The 27589-nt window shown below is 38.2% G+C and overlaps 1 protein-coding gene across 2 annotated transcripts; it reads right to left on the bottom strand.

The window, feature by feature from the left end:
- Positions 1 to 13326: 13326 nt before the first annotated feature.
- Positions 13327 to 27220, bottom strand: syt10 (synaptotagmin X). Of its 2 annotated transcripts, none has more exons than XM_038738440.1 (7): positions 26508 to 27220; positions 25349 to 25742; positions 22285 to 22846; positions 19515 to 19635; positions 19046 to 19217; positions 18666 to 18795; positions 13327 to 16379 (listed from the first exon to the last, which is right to left on the bottom strand). In XM_038738440.1, exons 1-7 carry the CDS (start codon positions 26692 to 26694, stop codon positions 16308 to 16310), a joined length of 1638 nt encoding a protein of 545 aa, XP_038594368.1. In that variant the 5' UTR covers positions 26695 to 27220; the 3' UTR covers positions 13327 to 16307. The 2 variants fall into 2 exon arrangements, with proteins under 2 accessions (XP_038594368.1, XP_038594367.1); XM_038738439.1 differs by having other exon boundaries at positions 26493 to 27219.
- Between the last annotated feature and the right edge of the window lie 369 nt (positions 27221 to 27589).

The raw sequence follows: 27589 nt of genomic DNA, 5'->3' as shown, positions 1-27589 counted from the left end.
TCTCTACATTTGAGTTTATAAAACAGCAATTAAACTTATTATATATTGATATATAAATTATAAACCCAAATTTTATGAATGCAAAAATGTCATAGAAATATTTTTAAAAAACAGTTTATATTTGGATTTAATCCCATTTGATAAATGAAAAGTTTAAAACCACACTACAGTGATCTGAATTGCTACACATAGTATCATTTACATCAGCCTCCAATTGGTTTTTTGTCCATTGTAGGAATATATCATCCTACTTTAGGTCAAATGAATGTCAAAGTGTACAGTATTGAAATATTATTTCCACTAGGTGGCGTTAGATCACCAGTTTGTAGCAAACAGCTTTTAATACACACAGTTCTGGAAATAAACTAATATAATATAAACTAAATGTTATATGCATGCAATATGACATTTCAAATTAATTAAACAATTAACTCAGGAAGAAAAGTTCTAAACACTAGTTATGTGGTTATATTTAATTAGAAACTAACTGGAAAGTCTTTATATCCTGAAATTACTCTTTTTCCAAAAATCCAAATGTTAGCCAAAATAGAGTGAGTACAGACTTCGTGTCCTTGTCGATGCATGCCAGTTATCCCGTTAAATGTGTTCAGACAGACTTCTTCAGTGCACAGCAGGGAAAACACCCTCTTTACAAACTGTGAACTGCAGTGAAACATATATCAGACCAAGGTACAGGGACATTTCTCTCCCCTGCGGCTTTTGATTGTCACTCAGGTTTGGACTGTCGATGCCTTACCGCTGTTTTTCTCTCATGGGTTTGACAAGCCATTAAAGCCTTCCAGACACAGCTGTATGCCACCAGGTTACCAAGGAGACTGGGAGAGGTCGTCTATACGACCAGGTTCTTATACCCCAGTCCTGCCTCAACACGCCCACTCGCACATACATCCCGTCACTTCAGTTTAAAGGTGTCGGGCTCTGTACTGATGATGATGTGATGATGTGAAAAATACCTGACTTGACGCACATACCGGTGCATCATTCGACGACCAATGTTGCACCAGGGAACAAGATGTTCTCAAAACTATGCAGCCGAAGTTCATTTTATAACAAGCGGTTACTAGGTGGTGATTCAGATTATTCATACCTGTTATTTCTCTGTTGTGATGGATCCCTGGTCTGATAGAGAGCGTGTACTTTATGGTGAGGCACATGGAATTAAAACATGTCCACATTTATCAAATGGGGTGTGTGCGTGTGTGTGTGTGTGCGTGTGTGTACATCACCAACAGCAGCTGCAGGCTCAACAGGGGGGCGTTGTCTGCTCATTAGTACCCAGCAGAGACTAGAGGATTATGGAAGCACTGAATGACTGACAGTTCCTGTGTCACAATTTCAATTCTGACCAGGAACTTTTTATCTGGTTCACTTCTTATATTTGGTCATGATGTGATACTATTGGCAATTCGAGCAGACAACACTGTTGTTTTCCCATTTAGCCATAAGTCATTTGAGGATTGAAACACACAGCATATATGTTGTATATTTACATGACTTTGGCTGCAGTATACTCTGTAGTATATACAGTTTATGAGTATTACTGTTACCTCCATGTGGCAATAGTGCGCACACACTCTTTGCTGCAGTAAAAACAGACAAATGGAAAAATAGCTAAAATAGTATTTCCGCATTTATTTATTTGACAATTTCTGTAACATCCCATACTGTGATTTTAGAAATTTGTACATTTTTATGTCAGAAATCATGACTGCATGCTCCAACAATCAAATTATAATTTTGAAAGGGGGTTGCTTATAATGACAATGCCACTGAGAATTGTCACCCAAGCCTCTTGGAGTTCATTCTTTCGGTTTTATGGCCCCCAAATTCCACAGAACCAACTGCATTTGCAGCATAGGACTAAATTAATTATTAAAAACAAACACTGCTGTACTTTACCTACCAGCATCAAACAACAGACAGATAATTTTTAGCAAATAGCTAATGGTTAAAATCTAGCAGCCAAAGAGCCAGATATTTCTCTCAGCAGTTGGTGCAAAATAGAGCTTAAAGTAGAAATCAAATTGGATTTACATTCTTCAGGAGGCCAAAAAAAGAATAATCCAAATTCAATTCGATTCAATTCAATTTTATTTATATAGCGCCAAATCACAACAACAGTTATCTCACAGCGCTTTTCATAAAAGAGCAGGTCTAGACCGTACTCTGTGATGCTATTTACAGAAGCCCAACAGTTCCCACCAAGAGCAAGCACTATAGGCGACAGAGGCAAGGAAAAACTTCCTTTTAAGAGGTAGAAACCTCGAGCAGAACCATGGCTCAGGGTGGGCGGCCATCTGCCTCGACCGGTTGGGGGTGAAGGGGAGGGAGAGAGAGAGAGGAACAGAAAGAAAAAGAGAGGGATGGAAGGAGAGAGAGGGGAGGGAGGCAGCCTACACAATATACACACACAGAGGTACAGACAGTAAAGGTGAGGTTTCTATAGACTGAATGAAAAATGGTACAGATATTTAAAGTAGTGTTAATGATAACAATCGTAATGTTAATGATTATAATAACAATAGGACTAGTAACAATAGTTGTTGCAGCAGAGGGTGTCGAGCAGGAACACGGGGGCAGCAGGTGACCCGCAGCCACAGATCCAGACTCCACAGCTCCAGAGCCAGAAACACCTGCAGGAAGTGATAGGAGGAGAGAGGAGAGGGACGGGAAAGCACAAGACTACCAGAAAGGGGAGAAGTTGTGTTAGTAACATGCAATAATGGGATGAGTAGAAAATAAATGCTACTTTATAAGAAACTTTATAAAGGGATATTATGTTTGAGTCTGTGTTTTTCAGGCTGTTTTTCTGCTCCCAAGTGGCCAAAACACCCAATTTATACGGCTTTCATATTGTTTATAATAATTCCTTCAACAATTCCCAATAAAAAAAAGTGTGTTTTATGAATTGTTAGGCTTAAAAAGGTTTGATACGTTTGTTCGGATAACCTGCCAAAGTTCATGGACAGCAAGTTAATAGGCCTAGTTTATTCTACTATTCAGTGTACTGTTCAACAAGTGGCTAAAGCATGGAAATATGACATCTCGCTGCTTTTGCTTTTCATGTTCTCAATCTAAAAGTGGATTCTTTTTATTCCAGAAGAAATAACCGAGGAAGGAACACTCCTTTAAGGTTTCTTTTAGCTCTTTTTTAATCTGTGGTTTAATTAGTTGATCCTCACCCAATGGAGACATAATTACAAAAACAGTTCATGTAAATATATGAATACATAGCAGGTAAGAATACATCCCAGATAATAAACAACAGCTGGTCCAGCCGACTGCCTGCATGTAAATGTAGCCATTGAGGAACAAAACAATACAATAAAAATGTGATGGCCTTCTTGATTCTGTCATAATGTCTAAATTCCCCACATGTCTGCGTGCCTTAGTGTGTATTTAACGCCACAGTATCCAGTATAATGACTGTCATGAGCCTGTGTGATGTAGTCGCTCAAGGTTCCTATTAATTATTTACGATTTTCTTTAATGAGAATTAAATTAGATTATGCCTGTTGGTAAGCACATTTTCAGACTCATTCCATCTGCTTCATGATACAGCAATCTCTTGTGTGCTTCAGTGTGTTCCATTTTTATCAGGCTTTAAACATTTCTGATTTGTTTTAGTGCAAAGAACCTTTTACATTGAATGACAGCAAAGACAATTATCTGCTTTATGATATGATGAAATTGGTAAAAAAAAAAAAAAAGTAACAACAATAGCTTGTCAAATTATCCCAGCTTTTATGTCTTAAACTCAGACAGGCAGTGGGTAGTTATTTTGAAATAGCTATGTCAATCTTGTCGGTCCACAAAGACAGTAGAGTGTAAACAGATAAGTCTGTTTTTCTGGGACCTAAACTACAAATTAAGACATAAAAGTCTTCCAATGAAGAGAGGTATTATTTGACTATGATTCTGAGGTAATTTGTATTTAATGCTACTTTACACTTAATATCATACTCTTTCACTACTATATTTACCTGACTGTTGACTGTTGTTGTTACTGTAAATACGTAGCAGATTATTATTTTACATAAAAGATATATTATGAGATTATAAAATACAGCCCATTTTTAAAGCTGGGTTGGACAACATTAGAGAAACTAGATTTTGAAAGTTTCCAACCAAAGAAATCCCACACTTTCCCTTCAGGTTTCCAATGCACTCCCATCCTGACCAAATGATATGACTGGCTGTGCAATACCTGAATTTTAACAAAAAAAAAAATTCAGAGCATTTGATTTATTGATTGCTGTCAGGATGTAAAGAGAAAATCAATACAAATGCTTCTGAAATAAATTGCCCCCGACTTTAAAGCAACTAATGAATATTTTCATTTCCGTGTAGTGTCTAGATTATTCTGTGAATGGATTGTTTAGTCTATAAAATGTCAGCAAACATTCACATTCAAGGTGACAAATGTTAGTGCAAAACCCAAAAAGATTTAGTATACAATGAAATGAAACAGTTAAGCTAAAATCAGAGAATATTTCAAATTTCTGATTAAACTATGGATTACTTTCAGGATCATCTGCGTCAGCCCTGAATTAAAATTACCCAATAGTATATACAGTAGCTAGTTAATTAGCTCCTTCCATCAGCTACATTGTCGAAATGCTGCTTACATGTTAATGGAACAATAATAACAACAATAAAGCCAAGGGAAGTTTAGTATTGTAAGTATACTAAAGTATTTTTATAGTTTGGTGTTTTTCTTTAGGGTGTGAATTCGACCACTGGCTAGACTTAAATTGGCACATTAATCACTCAAGTAGTCAAGTAGTTAATGTAGTGCATGTTATGTTATTAATGTCGTAGAGAATTGGGTACTCAAGTGATAATCATGATTTAACCCAAGAGGTGATTTTTTTTCTGCGCAGCACATCATTAAATAAGGAGTGAGTTCACAGGTTAAGTAAGAATATAAAAACAATAAAACTTGAGGCTGTTTTTATTTTTTTTTTTTTTTTTTTTAACCTTTCTGGTAGATGGTTTCTTTATGGCAAGCAGACTTCGATTTGTTGTCCTATTATAAACACACACAGAATGCCAGAGGGGAAACCAGCTTAGAGGAATGCTTGTACTCCAGCTCTCTGGATGACTTTAGCCTGTGGATAAATTAGCCTGCCCTGGAGACAGTGCCGTTTGGGCTTATCTCCAACCTCCTCCAAATTGAGGTGGGATTTGGTAGCGTCCAGAGGTATAAAAAAGATTTAGCCTATCCGACAGGGCATTAATCTCCGCACCTTCTCAGCATCCTGCAAGTTTTCAAGCCCCGATCCCTCTGGCCGTATAAAGATTTGATGTCACCATGCATCCTATCAGCACCTCATTGCAGCCCTTTGAGAGTTACTTCATGAGTACATAGCCTTAGTGTCTGTCTATGCTTGAATGTCTATTATACAGTCTAGATGAGAATTGTAACAGAAGATCTTTAACTACTGTGATACTTAACCAGACCCTCTTAAGTGGAGGCTCAGCTATCAAGTGCCTTAATGTGAAGATGCTGTCTGTGCTGTGATCTGCTGCTGCTGCTTAATTAGAAATATTCACCAAAACTTCACTTTATTGTCCTCAAGAGAAACTCGTCTTGCAGCAGTTATAAAAAATTTAACAGAACACCACATGTTGTTTATAAATAATAACATATATTAACACATAAACCTGAAAAACAGCAACCATAATAAGTCATTGCAGACCAAAAAAATTCAAAATGAACAAGCTGTATTTAAATTTGTAATGTAATGGCTCCAGGGTTTTAGTCTATGCAGCTAAGGCCTTCAGATAAAAACTCTTCCTTTGGTGGGTGTTTTTGACTGACCATAATACACTTAGTTTTGCACCTGGAGCTTAAAGATGACATGCAGGTTTCATTGTTCACACACAATTTACTCTCCTGCTTTTTAGTGTTTTGCTAGACTAGACTGCGTTGTAATGCAGATCTACTGGACTGTAGGCTGCTGTAGAATACACAGGGCCTGAGTCATTTCCACTGTGTGTGCCGTTCTTGTTTCGTCATATATCGTGGGGAAACACTATAAATATAAACCCATGCAGTTACCTAACACCTTCCTGGCGGCGGTGCCCACAAACACATTGTAAGGACGCAGGACAAAACTATGACTAACCACTTGAGTGTAGGAGCTCAGGCTGTTCATTCATGGAACAGCAACTCAAATACAATACTGACATCACGCATCTGCATGCCGCTGTTAGCACAGGCGTCCGACATTGACAGGGCAATGCTGTGGAGTTCATGATGTGACATATTCACAAGAGCTCTGGGGCTGATTTTGTGTTAAAATCAACACTATGCCACAATTTATATGGAGCTGTCAAATAGTCAACATCAGACCAATGAATGGACAAGCAACTCTTGTCAAGAAAAAAACTAAAACTAAATGGTAGCTTTGACTGAGCACTTTTTCCAGTGCAGACATGTTTGTGACGGTTTAATTTGACAAAGGCACGTTGGGCTTTCTCAAGATTTGTTTGCACTTTAAAACATCAGGAAGAAGTTAGTAGTGTCGGGACATGACAGCTAATAAATGTGTGCAAGATGTGGTTTTAAAGTAAAACTGAATGTTTGAAAATGTTTGAATTAACTCAACTTAAGTCTCCTGAGTTAACTGTTCAGTTGATGAGATCATTTGACTCGAGCCTGGGACTTTGGAGTGTTTTGATAGATTGGACTTGTGTAAATATAATGTTTATTTCCAACTCCAGTGATTATTCAGTGTGTTCATCTCTCATCCCTTAAGTTTTGCTAGCAGCATGGCTCTATTGATAACAAATGTCTGTTGGTTGATTGGTTGGTTGTCGCCACTTTGGCCAAAGTAAAATGTCTTGAAAACTACTGGATGCTTTGCAGTGAAATGTGGTGTTATTATGTTTCCCACAAGAGCTGCAATGATTAATCGATTGATCGATAACTATTAAATTAATTGCCAACTACTTTGATAAGAGAATGACAGTAAACTGAATATCTTTGGGTTGTGGACAAAACAAGACATTTGAGGATATCATATTGAGCTTTGGGAAATACTGATAGACATTTTATAGGCCAAACAACTAATCAATTAATCAAGAAAATAATCAATGGATTGATCAGCAATGAAAATAATCGTTAGTTGCAGCCCTAATTCCCACAGGATGGATCAGAATTCATTGCATTGCGTTTAGCTTTACAGTGAAAAATGAAGCCTCACAGAGAGACAAACTTGGTGTAATAATGTCTGTTTTCAATATTATGATTCTAGATTGTGGGGCATTGTGAGTGAGGGAATGTGTCTGCAGTGTTTTATTTCTGTGTTTGTTTGTCTGTATGCACTAATTGTTTATGCCGGTGTAGTCAGTGGAAGAGATCTGACATCTGTATCCATGTGTTCTGCTGGCTAATGTTACCCTGTATGTCCCGGCCCACCTGTTTCATTTGGACATTCCGGTTATAAATCGCCGCACTGTTGGATGAGCCTTACCTGTGACGGAATGAGCGTGAGCTGATAAACGGCTGCATTTAGATTCAAGCTCACATCCTCCGCCGTGTCCCCTCCGTCTCTCGGGTGATTCATGCTGACTCCTCCACCTCTGCGCACCATGTAAATCAGCAGAGCAGCTGGAGTGGCCTTCTATTCCCAACCTGTTATTACCACGTCTTCCCACTACTGTGGCGGCACTGATAATAGTACCGCTGCTCACACCTGTTGGAGCCACAGTGAAGCCTCGTGTATCCCATGGCAGTGGCGCTCACAGTGTCTTAATTACCATTCTCAGACTAATTTTGAAACGGGGCTTAATACAAGTTGGAGTCAAAAGCAGTCAGAAGCAGACGGGGATGATCTCACAGGAGAGAAAGTCTTTAAGATAAAGCTTTACGCTTTATCTCTGGCAGTGTGAGAATGCTCACTGGGATTCATTTTCTTATAAAAGAGTGACATCTCTGTGTTATGACAGAAATGCTGTCTTGTGTATTTGAACATAGCTTTTGGTGTCGTACAGGTGATTTGTCCAACAAATATTGTGTGTTGTAACAAATATTGCAAAATCTCAAAACTAGCTTATCTGGGTCTTGGATTTTAAAGGTCAGATTAGCCAAAAACATGTGTTCCCTCCTCAAGAGTGAAGTAATAGTAAAGTCTCTGGGGTATATTTCATTATTTGACCCTCCCAACTGTGGTAGCAGTAGCAGCAAAGTATAGAAAGCTGAATATTGGCTGACACACTGTCCATGGAGAATATAATGGCAGTGGTAGCACATAAAATATTTTTGGGAGTAATTGAATTCAAAATGGCCATGAGTAATCACTCAACCATCACCCAAGCTAAGGAGAACAATTTCCCAGACATCTCCTGTCCTCTCTTGGATACTTTCCCTATGGAGACAATTTTAGATAGGAAACTCTCCATCTGTACAAAAAAATGTATTAGAAAATATCTGTTTCTTTGATTTAGAAAACAAAATCTAAGGTACAAGTCTGTGTACATAAAAACTAGAAGAGAGATAACTACGACTCCCATGGTGCATTTCAATGAGAAACATCTAATCACTGATCTTAGAATTCAGTTATGTGCTCACCTAATGGTGGGCCGAAGCTAAAGATTACACTGTTAAGAAAATATAGTCTGTAAAGTTAAATTAAAAAGAGCAAAACATTCAGTAATAATTAATATAATAATTAAAGCTGGTTGCCATAACATCAGCCTATAACAAGTAACTAACATCTGGTAGAGTTCCTTTTTTGTATGGTTAGTATATCTGAGTATATCAATAAAAGAATATACATAATACAGAATGGGGGAAAACACGTGTTCTGGAAACAGCAGCTCTTCTCAATATCTATTCTCCGTTAAAAAAAAATTTGAAATAGAAAAATTTGGCGTGCTGAATGCCACAATTAAAACACTCACACATTTGGGTTCAAAGGTTCCACTGCTCATCTAAATATGAATCCACGTCATGGGTTTTCATGAGTTGGATGTTTCTGTCAAGACAAATCAATTGAAGGAGAAAGAGTAATGAGAGAGCATTCCTGTGCTCTTAGCCATGGGGTAAAACATCTATTTTTAGCCACCTACATCGATACGTTTCCCCTCTGTGTCATCTCTGTCTAATGCTTCATAAAGCTTTGCAGCCTTTCATCTCCTCTCTAGTGTATGTGATGGCTGGTTCCACTGCTCTTGACACTTGATGCAGCTTCAGACACTTTGAGTTTGGTTCTCTTGATATTTTAAATGCTTTAACAGGTTATACTTACAGTTAGCAAGATGCTTGCTGTGTGTTTTATTCTGAAGAGTAAAGGTAATTTTAATCAAAATTTGACATAAAGGGAAAAGGCAAATATGCAACCAGAGCTAGAGAAACATCCAGCCTCGAATTCTTCAAGTAGCTGCTTGATTAAAGTTAAACCACAGTTAAACATCCTTCAGCACCTAATGGGATCAAATAAGATCAAATAACAGTTTTTGTCTTTGATCCCTCTACTAAACGCCCTCCAGGCAAAACCGAACCTCTCAGCTCGTATGCATTATTCAGCCTCCATGCTAAGACAGGACAGGACTGTTAATATGAGTGTCGAGATGTAGACAAGCCTCAGATACTCTGCCGGTCTGTCTATGTATTCATGCTTTCCATGTCTGCAATGCAATCATATCTAATACTACACTCTTACATAATTTACACCTTTACTAGAATCTCTTACACCATACATTTTACATATTCAGGCCCTACCCTTTGTACTCTAAGCATGAACACGTGCCCGCGAGCCATTTATTTTTTCAACTGAGACACAGAAGGGCATTAAAAAGTCCGTTAGGCTGCAATGGGTGTTGACATTACATAACTGTCTGTCCATTTACCCCTGCAACTCTAATAGCTCTTAGAATAGAAGCAGGCCCCGCAACTTTGCTCATTAATGAGATGATCTTTGACCCTCAACTCCCTGACAGAAAATCTTGAGCTATAGTAAAATCAGGCCTGTCTGTTCACACCGATATCTTCAGCTGTGAAGTGTCACTGTGGGAGATTTTTGTAATTATCCATTATGGCAGATGCGTATGATAACACGACTTGGTTGTAATTTATATTTAAGGTCAAATGTTAATATGCAGAGTATTGAATACTTTTAATGATTAAGGTTTTATCATATTGGCATCACTGAGGCTCTTTGATAAGTTAGTAATGGCTAATTAAAGGTCTTAAAAGGTGCCATAAGTAGGACAGGATGACATAGTCAAAAATGTTATCATGATAAAAAGTTTCATATCTTTCGATATTTATAATTATCACGATAAGTATCAAATCATTATTTCTTTTAAATTTAAAGGCTGATTTTTGCTTCTTAGTGAAAGTTGAAGAAACCTGATGGTTAATTGTGGATTAAACTCTTCTTTATGGTCAACACTTGATGCCAAACAGTGGATCACATCACAAATCTGAGGTAGAACATTCGAAACAATTATGATAAAATCTTTGTCAACTAATATGCATGAGTAAAATTAAGTAAAAGCTTTTTTTCAGTTCCTTTTCCTCAACAAAATAAACATCTCAATATGTATGATTCTAGTGAATAAAATCAAACATTTTTATTGAATATTTATTGAACACTTTTAAAATTAACACAATTAAAATTTATATCGCAATAATTATTGTTATTGTTTTATTGTCCAGCCCTAGCCATTAGTCAAAACAAGATATGTCTTCAAAGAGTAGAATTTGAAGGAAGCTCTCATCTTTAAATGCAATCGGCTGTGCTGACGACTTGAAACTGGTATGGATAATTCCCCCCCAAGTAAAGACTAATCATGCAGGTGCATAGTTTATGCTAGCCAAGAAGCCAGCTTACTCTAGTCTTCATAGAAGAGTGGTGTTAAATACCCAGCACTTTTAGCTTTGTCATCAGGAAATGAAAAAGCTATAATCACATGCGTCACCACGTGGAGTTATTAGCCCTTGCTAACTGAAGATACAACCCCAGTCTAAATATGGGTTTAGCGTTCAACGAGTGGGCAGCTTTCATTGCCAGGGAAACTAATGCAGCGTCTCCCTTTTGTCTGTTTAATATTATGGATCAAAAGGAAGTTGTGCTGCATGTCACGCTGCACGAAAGATAAAAATATTCTCTTCATGTTTCACCATCAAACGGACGCAGGATGAGAAAGAGGGAACCATCCATCTGATGAGCTCTTATTTGTCTTGGAGGTCTTAAAAGCATCTCACAAACTCAGGGCCATGCATCACTCAATGGAGCCGTTATCTAACATTATTTATTTGCTCTAGCTTGAGTAAGCAGCAGTTGAAGCATGGTGTCAACCCACCTCAGAGACAAATGACAAGTATTTGGAGGTAGACAAGGGCTACTTTACTGAACCGGTTAGGTTATATTTTATCCCACTCTTTGAATTGACATATTGCTCTGTCTATGTGGAAAATGCTAACAAGAAATGTTCACCCAAGTGAAAGTTGCTTTGGTCAACAGCTATGCCATTTTAAATGCAGACAGCACTTCTTGCTCTGCACTCTAGTGAAAGGGAAAAGTTATTCTAATTATTGTCTTGACAGCATGTTGAGAAGCCACTAACAACAGGCCCCTTCAAACAACAAGCCATCACAAGAGAAACCTAGTATCTGTGACAGCAAGTCATTAAACCATCGATTGAAAGTGTGTGTGTGTGTGTGTGTGTGTGTGTGTGTGTGTGTGTGTGTGTGTGTGTGTGTGTGTGTGTGTGTGTGTGTGTGTGTGTGTGTGACTTCTGTCCACTTTTGAGGAGACAGGTGTGGAGAGTTCAGCAGGGTGACACATTATCACTCAGACTGAATGTTTGTACTATTTTGACCACTGGAGTGTTATTGTAATCTGTGTTTATTCAATACAAACAACCGGCGCAGCAACAGTACTGATGTAAGCTTTAGCTAACCACACATCTCGTTTTCACTTATAGAGCCCTGCATGGTCAGGCACCTGGGCACATCTCCGACCTGCTTCACACGTATATCATCACTAGGTCACTTAGGTCCTCTGACCAGGGCTTAATCCTTGCATTGGACTAAAAACAAAAGGTGACTGTGGTGGTGCCCACTCTGTGGACTGCTCTTCCTTTAGACATACTGTATGTTCTGCAGTCTCTGTTGACGCCTTTAAAAAGCAGCTGAAGGCTCTTTTATTTAAACTGGATTTTGTCTCGCCGTGTGTTGTCTTAATTGTGCAGTCTTGTGTGTTTTAAGGTCCGTTATTTCTTATGTTTTATTGACTGATTATTTTACTGTTTTCTTGGTGTTGTTGCTTATGTTTTTGTTTCTTTACTTTTAAAGCCTGTGTTTTAAAGCACTTTGTGACCTGATCTGTGAATGGTGCTACATTAAATAACCTTTACTTACTTACAATCACACTGTGAGTGTGCTATTGTTGTGGCCAATTTTTATAGCTTACCAGGAACTTTTGTATTTTGCACTTGAAGGGGAGCAATATAGCTTTGGAATGCGTATACATTTACCCCTCAACTTAAAAAAATGTCAAACAAACATCAACATGTCTCCATCTTAATTCTTAATTAAGTTTTCTGTAGTGAGAAGATGAAATGCATGATCCAGGAAGTCTAACAGCAACTTCCTCTTCCAAACCATCTCAGTAGGATCACGCTATCCATGATAGAACATATTCTACCTGGCCCCCCAGATGTGACTGGCCAACATCAGATGACCATAGAGTGCATTGGTGCAAAAGTTGAATTAGAATTCAACTTTTTTGCTGGATGACACAAATATCGCCTAAAGGCGATCACGCTGGGACACATCACTGTCCTATTTCCCAGAGTTTATGCTCTTAAACTCAGCTAAATAAGTAATTTAAATAAGTTATTATAAACTCTGTTTGAAAAGCATCACTTAAAGAAAAAAATCTCTTCCTGTCAGATAAAACTATCCCGCCTGATGTTTTCTGTCGGTATGACACGTCCAGTGTGTGTCAAGTGTCACATGACGCAATGCTAATGCACAGAAGGCCCATGTGATGTGACACTGATCAAATAATCCAAATTTTATCATGTAACAAAATGACTGGTGCACTAGTAGATATTCCTGTAACTTTGGACAGAAAACCCAATGCAACATCCAGTTTAAGTTTATCAAAATAACGAAGAAATAAACCCTCTTTGAGAAAACTTAGAAAGTTAGAGAAGGGAAACATAATTAGACTTTCTCTCCGTTAAGAGAATAAGAATTTAGCAGTGGTGCATGTTGTTATTAAATGGTGTTTCAAAAACAATTTGAAGAAAATATTCATACCCAGACAAAGAGAGACCTTCTGTGACTCTTCATTTTTTATTAATTTTGTTAAAATACATATGAAACAGATACAATAAATCATATTCCAAATATTTACTTTAAATTGTTACAAAAGTTATCACAAACTGTACACATCATGACAGTAGTTGCAGTTGTTCTTGCTCGATATAGATTCAACCAATATGCAAACAATTACAGTTCAAAGCTCTAAACTCCTAAACATGGAATAACTTTATAATGTAGAGTTGGCTTCACTGGGTTCTCCAGTTTGACTAATTGTTCACAATTATTACAGAACGTGTATAAATTTTACTCAATCACAAGTCTGAGCTGTTCATATTATCACAAACAATAGAAATACATTGTGATTTCTCTATTTTTCCATATGTTTACGACAACTTCTCAAACTTCACTTTTGAATATACAAACACTGCCATGGAGAATATACAAATGTAAACACAAAGTTAAAAATTTGAAACACTATTCCTTAATATGTATGTTTTTAAAGTGGTGAGAGGCATGCTACAAGTAAAAATATTTCTTTTTAATATTAAGGGCAGTGCAGGGGAGAAAAAGCATTATATGCATGTGCAAGTAAGATAACAGTACATAGCCTTTTTCTATTTGCTATGTTGGTTTCTTATTAGTTTCTTATTACATGTAATGAGAAGCTGAGTCAACGTTCTCTGTTAGATGTATTGAACTTAATTTCATATGGCTTAATGTAAAATAGCGATTCTCAAACTTTTCACGTCAAGGACCCCTAAACTCACACAAATTAGACCACGGACACCAATTTGATAAGATTTTGTCCCAGGGTCGCCCATATGATGGGATTTTGGCTTTTAGATGTTTTATTACAGAAGTTGTTTGAAACCCATGACCAAAATAGTCATACATTCTGTCATTGTGTAACTATATGGAATTACAGTGAAAAAAGATGATTCTCTTTTTTTTGCTGGGGACCTTCTGGAGCCCGCACAAGAACCCCCCGGAGGTCCCCAGACCACGTTTTGAGAACCACTGATGTAAAAAAGAAGATATATATATATAAATAACATTTGCAAATGTTTGAGCATGTGTATAACTTCTTGGATTGCAGTTCCCTGAATTTGTAATTTATGAGGAAATGGTGTTTGGTTGAATTGAGATTCAATTACTATCAGTATTACTCTACTCTATTTTTGTGTTGTTTGACCAATTAAGCATCCTCTAAGTTCTGCTCAGACCTGACCCTGTTTAGTTTACATACCTGTACTTGGTCAAGTAAGACAGAGTTAGATTTATGTTTCTAACTTTACTAGAGAAGTGGCTTTTAGAACGAGGACTAACTACTGTGTTTGTTGAATGTAATGCTGTCTCAGATAACAAGTTTGGCTGGAGTTGGTGAAACGTAAACTTTTCCAGATCCAATATGGTAGCACAAAGCTGAAACTCCGATACAGTAGCATTTAGGACCCCGTCTTCAACAAAGCATTCGATGCGCACATACAGGATGATTTTTAAAATGTGAACATCTACCAGCCACTGACTGATAAATTCACAAGCAACTCAATCATTGTGATAATTGTGTTGTTTCTGAAATCTACCAGCCTCTTTCTTATTTTACCAGCATTTGGCTGGTGCTGATTTCCAACTCTGCTCTGTAACCCCACAATGTAATGCAGCATAAAATGCTACCGGCCTTGGATGTAAGGCTGGGCTAGGCAGCTACTTAAAGCAGTAAATAGCCAGACATGCTAAAATTTTCAGCTTAAGTTAGAGCAGATAAACACTTTTTAATTAATTCCTTACATTTAGGTGTTGTATTTTGATTTTGGAGAGGGTTAAAAGGAAAAAAACAAAGCTTGACAGGCCTGCTGTTCCTAGTTATGGGTGGACCCATATATTTAGAGCAACGATGTTAATTAATATATTGATATAATCTAAAGAAAAGTCTAAAGATCATCCATTTGTCTTTTGACAACCAATTTGTAAAGTACAACGTGGAGCCATAATATCAACCAATGGCCATCGTTCATTAGCATTATTCACCTTTTAGTTTCAACATGAGGGACATTTGCAGTGTAAACAACAGTTTAATTATATTTAATACAGTTATAGAAGTAATAGGAGGATTAGTCTAACTGATTTCTGTAAGCTACTACTTCTATTTTCAGTTATGTTCTGAATTTGTTTGGGTGTGTGCAAAAATAAATATGAAATTGTTATATTTAAAGTCTTGCCATGTGTTTGGAAACAAATCTATTGTATTAATTTCACATTCTCTTTGATTTGACTGTTGTTTATCTCACTGTACATAATGTTTGCTACATGTATCTGCTACAGTTTCTCTAGATCTGAGAGTCATGTTGACTTTGCTAATATCTGCAGATAACAGCTACTTAATGAACGATTTTACACATCTGTGACAGTTGTGACTGATGAATTTTAAGAGAGATTTACCCAGCCCTTGAAGATGCTCAATTACCTGCATTCTTCACTTAAAACCTGGATCAAGACTCACTGGTGTGTTTTTTATCAAGCAAATGTGTTGATGACATCGAGCAGTGTAGCCCTTTAACTTTGTGCCATTTCAAAGTAAAATGTGAACTCCCTAAAGAGCTTATGGGCCAGAAAAGGTGTTGAAAATGTTGATAAAGCTGCTATCACTGAGGACTTCTTGCAGTGAGGCTTACCATTCATGTGGTCTGTGTAACTGTTTGGCAACTATAGCCTTTCTGAGAATTTCAAAGCAGATGAAAAATATGACAAACAAACTCTTGAACTGAATGACAGTGAGTGCTGTGCATAGCCCGCTCAGTAGAGCTAGTGTTCAAATGAAATAAGAAAAACTATTTCCACACAACCTTGTTTCTAGAAACATATACAAAATGTGTAAGAATTAATCCAATTTTCATACAACATGCTCACAAGACACTCATGGGCAACATAACTTCTCAGCAACTCTAACTCTAATGTCTGGTTTCTCACAGAGGTGGTGTTATGATTCTACCTGTGATCGTCAAGGTGTCTGTGGAGGTTTGGGTGAAGGACACGAACCTTGACTCTCAAAGCTTGCTGCTCTTCCGGGCCACTGCAAGGTAAAATATCACAAGACACAAAACACATGATAGAGACTTTGTCACCCTTTTGTTGTAGCTAAGTAGTTTATTACTCTAGTACTCAGGATCTACTGTGATCATAGGCAAAATAGTTGTATTGGCCTAGCTGGGTCAGGTCACAATAAGCAGCAAAGCCAGGTCATCACACAGGAGATGTGGCAAAAAAAAACTACAGTGTTTATTAAAACTATTATAGTGATTTGTAATATACTTCCTTTTCTTTTCTGTAGCATGAATTTGCACATCTATATCGGTTGTAAACTTTTATTGAAATCTCACTTGCAGTGATGACATTTTCTTCTTTAGTGTGTGCGCTCATATGTGTCCGCGCGTATGTTAATGATTTTACTTTATCTATTAAGTGTGCACTGAAAGATTCTTTGGATAAATAAATAAATAAACTGAAGGGGAAGTTGATTTAGGAGCTTGACAATGTCCTTATATTGAGACAAAGTGTGCATGGTGTATTTTACTGAATGCTGACAATGCTGCCAAGGCATAAAAAGACATGTTTAACTCTGTAACGGCATTTGATTTGTAGCCATGATACAAGATGTGGTCTTAAATTTTGCGTGCAGTCTAGAAGATACTGCACACAAAATCTAACCTTTGAGTATGAATCCCACACACTCTGTAGGACTGAACTTTGGCTGTAAAAAGTTTACTTTTTTCAAGGCAATTACAATGGATTACAGTTTTTTGCACAGTGGGGGGAAAAAAGATAAAAGTAGGATAAGACTCCATTGATCTCCAAGTGTTATTTTCACCTTCACAAAACTATCAAAATATTGTTAGACACCTGTGAAACCACTCCTACAGCAAAATCCTCTTCTCTATATATTTCAAACACTTATACTATTGCCAAATTATAGCTTCCATTTTAAACCTCGCACACTACCCTACTGAGATTGTGAGCAGGTGTTAAAGCCTGCTGCTCTTCCATTGGTCTGGACAACTGCCCTGTCCTAGCTGCCTCTCTTGCTGTGCCTGGAGTGTCATTGTAAAATTATTTATGATGCTTCCTGCCTGTTATAATGTTACTCTTGTGTGTAATGTATTCTGTTAAGTTTAAAGTTTAAAGAATAGATATATGAATAATAAACATTGACTGTATTCCATCTCCTTATGCAATGAGTGTTTATTATAGACATTTTTGACAAGAGCTACAGAGGACATGATTTTTGCCTGTGATCACAGTAAAGCATATAAAGTAGTTTTACCACTGAAAATGAGTAATCACCTGTATTTTCCTATTCGTCAGATGGGAAGTAGGAGTGGCAAAAGAGGAAGAAACATTGATAACATGTAAAATATGAAGTTACATTAACAGGGGGGGAGACAGTTAGCCTGTCAAAAAGAAAAACGCCTAGCAACTGTAAAACTGTCTTATACGTGGCATCTTTTTAGCTAGAAGACTAGACACCAAAACATCCAAGGGTCAGCTGGGTTTTGCAGTTTGTAAAGCAACTTCTCTATGAGGACATGACTTCTGAGATGCTGAGATGCACTTGGTACTGCTCATTAAACCAACATCTTTTTTCTAAAAATATAAGTAAGACAGTATTGGAGTTGTTGGAAAGCACCTGACCAACCTAGGCTAGCTGTTTCCCCCGCAAACACACATTTTCTATCTCTTTATTGAAGGCACATAGGTGAAATGAATGTCGATCTGCTCATTGGACTTCTGGAAAGACAGCTAATAAGCTTCCCAAAATCTCAAAATATCCCTTCAAGCCTTTTTGAATGTTTTTTGGGGTTTTTTTTGTGATTTTCATAGAAAATACCCAGAAGTTTCCAAAAGAGTTGCTTGGCCTAAATTCCTTATAGCCCAGATGTCCCCGTAACAAAAGTTGAAGAGTAATAGTAAGTACAGAGATAAACAGCTGCTGAAAATGTTAAGATATATTTAAAAACTGAATGTTAACTTGAAAGAATGTTTGCACAGCAAATTATTTTAAATGTTCATTATTTGATGTTTTTCATTAGATTTTCTAGTGTTTTCTAATATTTAAAATAAATATATGTACATTGCTGTATTTTTATTGTTTTTTACCAAAACCAAATTTAAAAAATCATGTAAGCTCCTTAAAGAAAATGGAAGAAGGTCAACTAGACAAAGCTAGTATCAAAAATTCTTGCCTTGCACTGCATTGCACAGCATCTCACATGTCACATTCAGGAGCTTCTAGAAAGTTCTGTAAATATGAGTTTTTTGAGACAGGGGAATACTGACTCTGGGATAAAATAAGTGTTTGTACCTCTCCCAGAGCGTGCCAGTGTGTGATGGGCTTCCGTGGGTAAGCCAACATTTCGTTCCAGTGATCCCGTCCGAGACCCTCAGCATCTGGCCCGGTGCGACACACACCGATCACCTCATTGTGTCCAACCCTGTTAGCAGTAAAACACACAAAAATCATGATAAACTGAACAGAAAATGTATATTTCACCAGTCTTAGATTGCATAAATATATCAAAAATAAGATGGAAGTTCACTAACTACAGTAAATGAGCTCACTTAGCCTAAACACCTTCTAAAAGCAAATCCTTAAATGTTCTCCTTGTCTGTGAACTCTGTTGACCTTTAGTTAGCACGTTAGCATGTACTTTATATACAGTATCAAGTGACTGCTTGACTCACCGATCATAATCCATCACCATGATGGACAGGCTGACTTGTTCCACGTTCTCCGGGGGAATATCGAAGATGATGGCCTCGTTGTACGCTGGATTAAGTGTGCTTTTCTTGGTGGTTGTTTTTCGCTTCTTTAACCTCCGCCCATCACATATCAGGTAAACCTTCACATAAGGGTCTGGAAGACATGTTTACTGTCATTTAACAATTTGTTCATTTGTACATATGTATGGAATTATAGTAAATGGGATGATATCAACAAAAGCTAACAATGTACAGCGAAGACACAAATTGTCATATACTGACAGAGGGTAATACTTTAAATAATTTGTTCTGACTGGCCTCCCTACAGCATGTCTCCTCCCCATTTCCATTCTCAGTGGCTAACTGCTGTTTCATTTCAGCCAAGTTTGATTTATGGCTCAGCTTGTGCTTTTCATGTTAGCCAGCCATATCTTATTTGCTGTCGGGTTACCTGAAGAGCCTGTGATGTCCATGGCTTTGAGGTTTCTGCATTTGATGACTGTTAGGGTCATTCTCCCTGCTGTTGGGAGGTAGCACAACGAGTACATGATCTCTCCTAAGTCAACGCTCTCCTGGAGGGCAAAACAAAAAGACAACAGAATGCATTTCTTCCATTTTACATGCTTTGACCACACTCTGTGAATCAACATACCAAAGCTAAGGAGAGAACAGGTCAGTAAATAAAGGAAGTTGTATTTTGTCAGCTGGTGCTGAGGATTTTATTAACATGGCATGGCAGGCTGTTGCAATATGTATCCCCTTCAATGCAGTGTAGGCACCTAATCTTAACTATTAGTCAGTCTTATTTTGTCAATATTCTTTCACCTGCCAGCTTTTAGTCACAAGTTTCTTAATAGTTGTTGTGATTTATGTAATTTTTTTAGCCACGCTAGCAGCAAGCTCTATGCATGGCAATGTCGGTTGGTCCACAACTTTATGTTATGTTAAAGATTGTATTGTCATAATAATAACGGTCATTAGTTGTGCATAGGTTTTATGATACAGATGGAAACGTTTATAAAGAAAGATCAAGAAAGTTCACAATGGCAGATTAGCTAGGGTGTCATGAAAAGATGTAACTATACATTTATATTCTAGTAATTTAGGCTTATAAGCTTGCATGGTATGCACAGATGAGGGCAAAGAAGAAATTATGTTTAAACAGCAAATGAAACATGACGTATCAAAACAAATGTATCCCTGAAAAAGTTTTGTCCAGTCAAATCAGCAGTGGAATTATCCTCTTTTTCCCACAATCTTTTAGAAATGATACGCCATATAAAAGCTCTCTCTTACACACACACATACACATTTTAAGAATGATACATCCAACACCTCCCCAAAGTAGCTAAAGCTGCCCTCCGGTGTATAAACAGGAGGAGGTTTTCAGGTTAATATATGTCCTACAGTTAGAGGAGGTAAATATAATCTTCATACTAGACTACACAAGCAAGGCACGGCTTAAATAATACTCTGTTGAGTAAAAAGTTACATAGTTAACTCAACTCTGTATCTAAAGTATAGATGTACTATATCTTAAGTTGTGCTCTTTGGCCTGCTCTTCTGTACTGTAGATTAGCATACATCACATAAAAGCAGCAGTTCGTTGTTGCTCATTTTGAGTGTACTTTATGTCTAAAAAGAGCTCTTCTATATGGTTCTTGAACTCAGTAAGCAACTAGAGAGTACCTAGAGAGTCCATTCCTCCACTACGGCTGAATAATCCTGTCCAAATTTGGTATCCAAATTATAAAAGAAAATGTTTTGTGTTCTGCAATCTGTATTCTAATTTGTATCTTCATTCAGATCAGCATTATCTAGATGCAGATTTTAGTGCTTCATAGTGATAAACAGATGCATGTGCCACATTTTGAAAGAAAAGCCTTGTATTGCAATGTTACAAAATCTTTGTCCTGGGTGTGGATCTTCCTTAGTAACATCAATTACTCGTCCTTCGCTGATGACTATCCATCCATCTTTCAACTTTTCAAACTTTTGGGTTGAATCAACCCTTGCCGACCTTGGCCGAGAGGAGGGGTACACCCTGGACAAATTGCCAGTTCATCACAGGGCTAACACATAGACAAGCAACCATTCACACACACATTCACATGTAAGGACAATTTAGAGTTGCCAATTAACCTACGCATGTATATGGACTGTGGTGGGTGATGACCTCTACCCCACATTTCTGTCAACAGTAGCCTTTGGCCAAATGTATAATCAAACCTCTACAGCAGTTAGGCCTAAAGGACTCTACCTACCCATTTTAAAAGTTAATGGCTCTGTGTTGTTGGCTTGAAATTCCATAGGAGAGTTTAGTCCCACTGTTACACTAATTGAAGTGTGGAATAGGTCTAGCAATTTATAGTGCATTACTGATTATTTGGTTGAAAAATACTACAGGTGCTGGATCAAAAAGCAAACTAAAGGCAACAATCAAACAAATCAAAACAACACTTTTGTTTGATTCTTGCCAATACTTAAAGATGGTCATGAAACCCCAAAAGTTTGAAGAGTTTGTGTTAATCTTTATGATAATGTTTTATCCTTTTTTAAATGAACAGATTAACAAATACTCAAATAAACCTTCCTAATGTGGTTTTAAGAACAGCTTAATTAAAAAAAGCCAATAAACATTAAGCATAACTGACAAAATAGAGAATCATCACTAGTCAGTCTAAATATATAGTTTTTCTGTTGCTAATCATACAGCCTACAGTAGCTAATGTGAACCTGAAGACAATGGCTCAGTGTTACAATGAAAACATACATAAATAAAGCAGAGGCTCTTGAGTAAACTGTGGCTAAATTACCAGAAAGAGTTCATATAAGGATATGCTATCCACAGCACGCTATAACTGTATACCCTGTTTATAAGAACAGATTGCTTCTGACATAAACAAACAAGTTATATTTCTTCTGATCGGATAATTTTATTTTGTTGCTATATTTACATCCATAGAATACCCAGCAGTTTCCTGGAAAATGTGTGTGGGTGTTTGGCTGATGAAATGCATTTCCCAAAGCATTTGAATTATGCAATGTGTTCCACCTGCCACTTTTGTGGAACACTGTTGATGAAGCTCTTTCTAAAAACAGTTCCCATTAACTATGTGTTTTTCCTCAGTGATTACACAGAAGTCTGGTGCAGCATTTCTTACATGGCAACAATGTCCGCATATGTCTTTGGCAGTGTGTTAGTCTGAACGCCAACTCACCGTAGTTGCTGCATGAATATCCTTCCACACCACAGCCTCCCTGGAAAGATCAGAGAGTTCAAAGAGGTTGTCCACCACCACCTCGCCAATCATATCGTGGCTGGTGAAGCGGTCAAAGTCGTAGACGCTGAAGTGCAGCTTGCGGTTGCAAATCTCATCATACGCCACGGGGAAACAGAAGGTTTCGTCAAACGTGGGGTTCAGATTCTTGCGATGGACTCGCGTCTGGAACTTCTTCTTCCTCTCCGGTAGCAGGTAGATCTTCACATATGGGTCGGAGGTGCCTGTGAAGTCTTTAGCAGGCAGGTCCAAGGCCTTGAGGATTCTCACCACCAAAGCTTGCTCCTCATAGTCGTAACGCAGCGAGAAGCTGAGCTTTCCGCAAGTCTCCACTGGCTCTTTGGCCTCATCCTCTGAGTCCACAGACTTCTGCTTGTAGAGTTCGGGTTTTATTCTTCCAATGCTTACTGTAGAAGACTGGCGGAGAGGCACTGTGTCCATGCTGAAGTCAAAGCTGGTGACATTCATTTGGCGAGGCAGGTGGCGACGGAATGAATTGTGCCTGTTGAAAAGGGTAAAGGGCATCTGGTAAATGTCTTAAGTGTCAGTGTTTTGCATGAGTGGCTTTGTTATGATGGGTGCTTATGGTTTGTCAGGGGAAAACTATATCTGAAAGGCATGATGCATAATCATGTGGTGTTCATGGAACATGTTTTGACATATTATTCTTGTAGAATACCTAAAAAATCTAGCATAGAAGCATTAATATTCACTCTCTCTCTCTATAAATATATATATAAATTTGCCTATTTAGTAGACAACCTAAGGACATTAACATCTTTCTGAATGCAGCTGGTTTTACCCTGAAAGTAGTGCTAGACAATAAAATCACAAGTGGCCAAACTGAAAGATCTTCTTCACTTTGGTCACTAGTGACCATGGTTTTGGAAAATGAAAACTCATCTGCAGCATTCAGATTTTTATACAAACTACCTGAATGCTGCAAATTTCTGTGAAGCTGACATCTTTCGAGAAAACCACGGCCGTGATTGACTCGCCAATCTTGTTACCTAGCAACTGGCCCTCCTCCCTTCTGACAGCAAGACAATCACAGTGATCTGACAGCGATGGCATAAATCATATGGCACAGGAAGCACATTTGAAAATTAAATACTACACTCAAGTATTGTAAATAACATAAGAGGCTGCAGATTGTCAGGGCAAACCTTAAGGGAAAAGGTAACCAGAACACAATGAATACCAACCAGACAGAGAACAGTATTTGCCTGTTTTGAGGTTGTGTTGTTGAGTTCTTTAAACCTTTAAATCTACTTTAAACTATATCATACAATCCACTGGGGATTACACCAAATCCACAACTAACACCAGAGATAAAACCCTAATTGGATATCTTTCTTTTTCAGTTTGTGATAATGTTATCATGAACATGAGCAAAGAAGTTGGAGGTAACTTGAGTGTGACATCTTCTCCCATCTTCTCCTCATTCCTAGAATTCAGAAAGTTACAAACACGTTTTTTCTAATTTTTCCAAAAAATTGATGTCATCAGATCACAATATTGAAAGACTGATTGATAAGATTAAGAGCTCATCAAAGACTACTTGTGTGTTTTTTTTCCTTCATTTTATGGATTATTAGATAGCTAAAATAATACTGGGACTTATTCTTGCCCCGAAATAATAATCCCCAATCATGGCATCATGTTCCCATTGTTCACTTTCAAGGCAGGGCCAACATTTCATGGCTGTCTATGATTTTGAGCTGAAATGGTTAGGTATATGAGTTAATACATTATTTAAACTATTTTCATAATCGGATTAAATTATATTATTTTTGCTAAATATTTGCTCATTCCAGCTTCTCAAATGTGACAGTTGTATGTTTTTCCTTGTCTTACATTTTAGTAAACTAAATACTTTGGGGTTTTGGAGTGCCTTTTTGACACTTTATCCACCAAGCGATCATTGATAATAAATAAATGATTGTTAATTGCAGCCCAATCACAGCCTGTTGGTAAATACCAACACCTCATAAAAAACATAATTCTTTTAACCAGTCAGTACTTGCCAATAAATGAGATAAAATACTTTGCAGAGACAGATTTTGGTTGAAAATGTCAGGACCATATTTACCATGTCTTTGTTGTTGTCCTGTCATTAAGCAATAAGGCATTAGGGCATTCCTCTTAAGATAGGCTTGGCCCTAAAACAGATTTTGGGCTTGAGCTAACAGTATGCAATAAGCATGTAGGTGTTTGAACATTCAAAAAGGAAATAATCAGTGAATATCACTGTCAAAAGAGTAGGTGGAAAGATTGAGACAGTAGGCGTTGTAATCTTTAACCTGGCCTTTCTGCATCCCTGGTGGGTGTATAATTCATGAAGATCATGGTCTCCATATAATTTAATTAACGAGCCTAACGACAACCAAAAGCAATTGTCAATAAAGACTTCCTATGAGAAACTGAGAGCAGCTGCCTGGTGTGTCTCACCAGAAACCAACCTTCCACAATGACAGCTCCCCACGGCAGTGCTAATTATGGACATCGTAGTTTAAACACAGTGAAGGGATACAAAGAGAAGCAAGAGCTGGTTGTTTAATTACTGGGGTCGCTTCCCGCCGTTACCATAGCAGCTTGACTCATATATACAAGAGATTATAGGGCTCTGACTGAGGCATTGAGGTATACTGCAGCCCTGGCTGTTTTTTGTCTGGTCAGAGAGTGCAAGAGACACACAATTCAACATGCGCAACAGCGTTTCAAGGTCACCAACTAGTCTCTGATGCTCTACATGACATGTGCCAAACCACCTCAAGGACAGTGGCTGCACTGTCACGAACTGCCTGGGACAGTTGTTGCATTGTGTAGGCATCAGTTTTGTAGCATGGGTGGGAACAAACTAAAGTGGGTTCAAAATGCTACCATTGTACTGTAATTGTAAGCACCAGCTACATGTGTATAAATAGCTTGTCATCATGATTGTGTCCTCAATGCAGGGGCAGACAGGGAGGGGTTGTGACTGCAGTCAGTTCATGTAGGGTACCTGGAGGAGGAGGTTGGTTCAGTGGTCTGCCTCTGGATCTTAGCCTGCTGACTGAGCTTCTCCCTAAGGGCTGTTTGCACCTCAGCGGGTATGTCCGGAGATGTCTGACTGATCTTCATGGCCGCCTCAAGGAGCTTGACAGTGCTCCGTCCGTTCACCTTCACTTCCAGAGGGTACTTCTTCTCCACCTCCGCCGCTTTGCTCTCTGTGACCGGCGGGGAGTTGGGAGGAGGCGCCTCTGGGAAACCCACATGGAGGCCATTTTCGGTGTGGGCTGACAGAGCCTTGCTCCTCCAAATGGGCCAGCACAGCTTCCAAAAGACAAAGAGAGAGACTACCAACAGGGCGAGGCCACAAAAACCCACGACCACAGCAAGGAGACTAATAGAGATGTCTACATGTAACCATGGAGAGACCCATAGAGGAAGACAGAGACACATAAAAAGGGAAGGAGAAGCAAGCCAGGGACAAAATATGACAGACAAACATGCAAGGGAGAAAGAGAAAAAGGGAGAAAAGGCAAGCTGTAAGAAAGAGGGGGCAGTTTTTTTTTTGATATTGTTTGATAAAGCAGGACAATATAAAGTCATATAAATTCTCAAAGAAGGAGCCACAGCATCAGGAGAATCACATGTTCTGACTAAAGTGGACAAAAACATTTGGTCTCCCACCTGCTCCTGACATCTCCTGTTCTTATTGAAATTTAAATGCAAAGTTTGCAGTTTGACTGTGTATCATATGCAAGGAAGCTTATTCCAGCCTGTACACAATGAGTTAATCTAACTGACACTGAATAAATTCCCCAGTTTGCAAAGTGAAAACTGAAAATAAAGACAGAGAGGAAAGGCTGGATAATAATTTCTTAATTCAAAGGGCCACCTCAGTCTATTTTCTACCTGTTGCTATTTCATCCGTCTGGACTGCGCTGCAGCAAGATGCGTAACAGGTAGAGAAACATTTTCACAACAGTTCAACACGATAAAAATGTATACAACTAAGTGGTGTAATAAAGTTTGAACACGTGAGAGCTGATGCTTAGTTTCTCCAAAGGCTCCTCTACAACTACTGAATCTCTTTCAAGGGAACAAACAAGTGATTAATTAAGGGGATTATGAAAAGAACATAATGACTTTATTCCATTTACCTGCGTGTCCTTTACCTGGTATGGTGCTCTCCAGGGGAAATATATCCGAACATTTCTCCCGGTCTACGTGTCCCGTGAGACAGAGTTCCGTAATGATTTGGAGAGCCCTTTGGCACAAGGTTATGCTGTCCTCCGTCCGGACACTCATGTCTCTCCTGTTAAGCCATTGCACGCCGGAGGAGCCAGGAGGGTGGCGGTTCATTTGGGCACCTTTTTATGCGCCGCAGAGTGCAGCCTGTCCGCGGGAGACAGCAGCTGCGTCCTTATCCATATCCAGCGCGCAACGAGGAGCGAGTGGCCAGACGCGCTCGCAGTGTTATAATAACAGGCGACGGGGTGCTGGAGTCCAACCCTCGCTACGTCCAATAGCAATGCGCACCAGTTTGCTAGTGAGTGCTTTCAGTTGGTGGGAGTAACGGGATTACTTTTTCTTACAACGACCACAGAGTTCCCCGTGAGGGACTGGCGACCTGTGTCTGCCTTTCGTCCAACTCATGCTGGTGACTGACTCCAGTCCTCCAAATCCCCAACAGGTCTTTGTCCACTGTGTTCGTTGTAGAAGAAGATAGATAAAGGACATATTGTTCTATTTACTCCATTGCATTTATTTATTTATCTATTCAGCAGACATAGTTACCTAACCTCCACCAGTTGTAACATCAAAATGCTGCTTGTGTGTTAATTCTTCAGTCATAATATTTTATCATTCCAATAATATGTTATTATAACACTCTGAAGGGACCATTATGCACACTGAGTACTCTTACTTTTGATATTCTAAGTACATTCTGCTGATAATACTTGTGAATGCTGCTTTGTGTGTAATGCATATACTATATTATAGATTTGTATGTATATTTATTTTTCATACTTTCTGTAAATAGTCAACCTACCTTCATTTTTATTATGTCTAGTACATACACTATAGCTACCCAACTCTTAACAAGTCCTCAATCACGATTTATTTTTATACAAACAATACTGTGTAAAAGTTTTAGCCAAGTGTGGGAAAAATGCTGTAGTAAAGTATGAATGCTTTCAAAAATAGACATGTTAATTGATTATATTTATCAATTAACAAAATGCAAAGTTAATGA

The sequence above is a fragment of the Micropterus salmoides genome, unplaced genomic scaffold (assembly GCF_014851395.1).
Source record: "Micropterus salmoides isolate LMB-PRFRI ecotype aquatic unplaced genomic scaffold, ASM1485139v1 Ms_hic_scaffold_23, whole genome shotgun sequence".
Lineage (NCBI taxonomy): Eukaryota > Metazoa > Chordata > Actinopteri > Centrarchiformes > Centrarchidae > Micropterus > Micropterus salmoides.
Note: the sequence above shows the minus strand (reverse complement) of the source record. Positions and strands in the feature narration are given on the sequence as shown.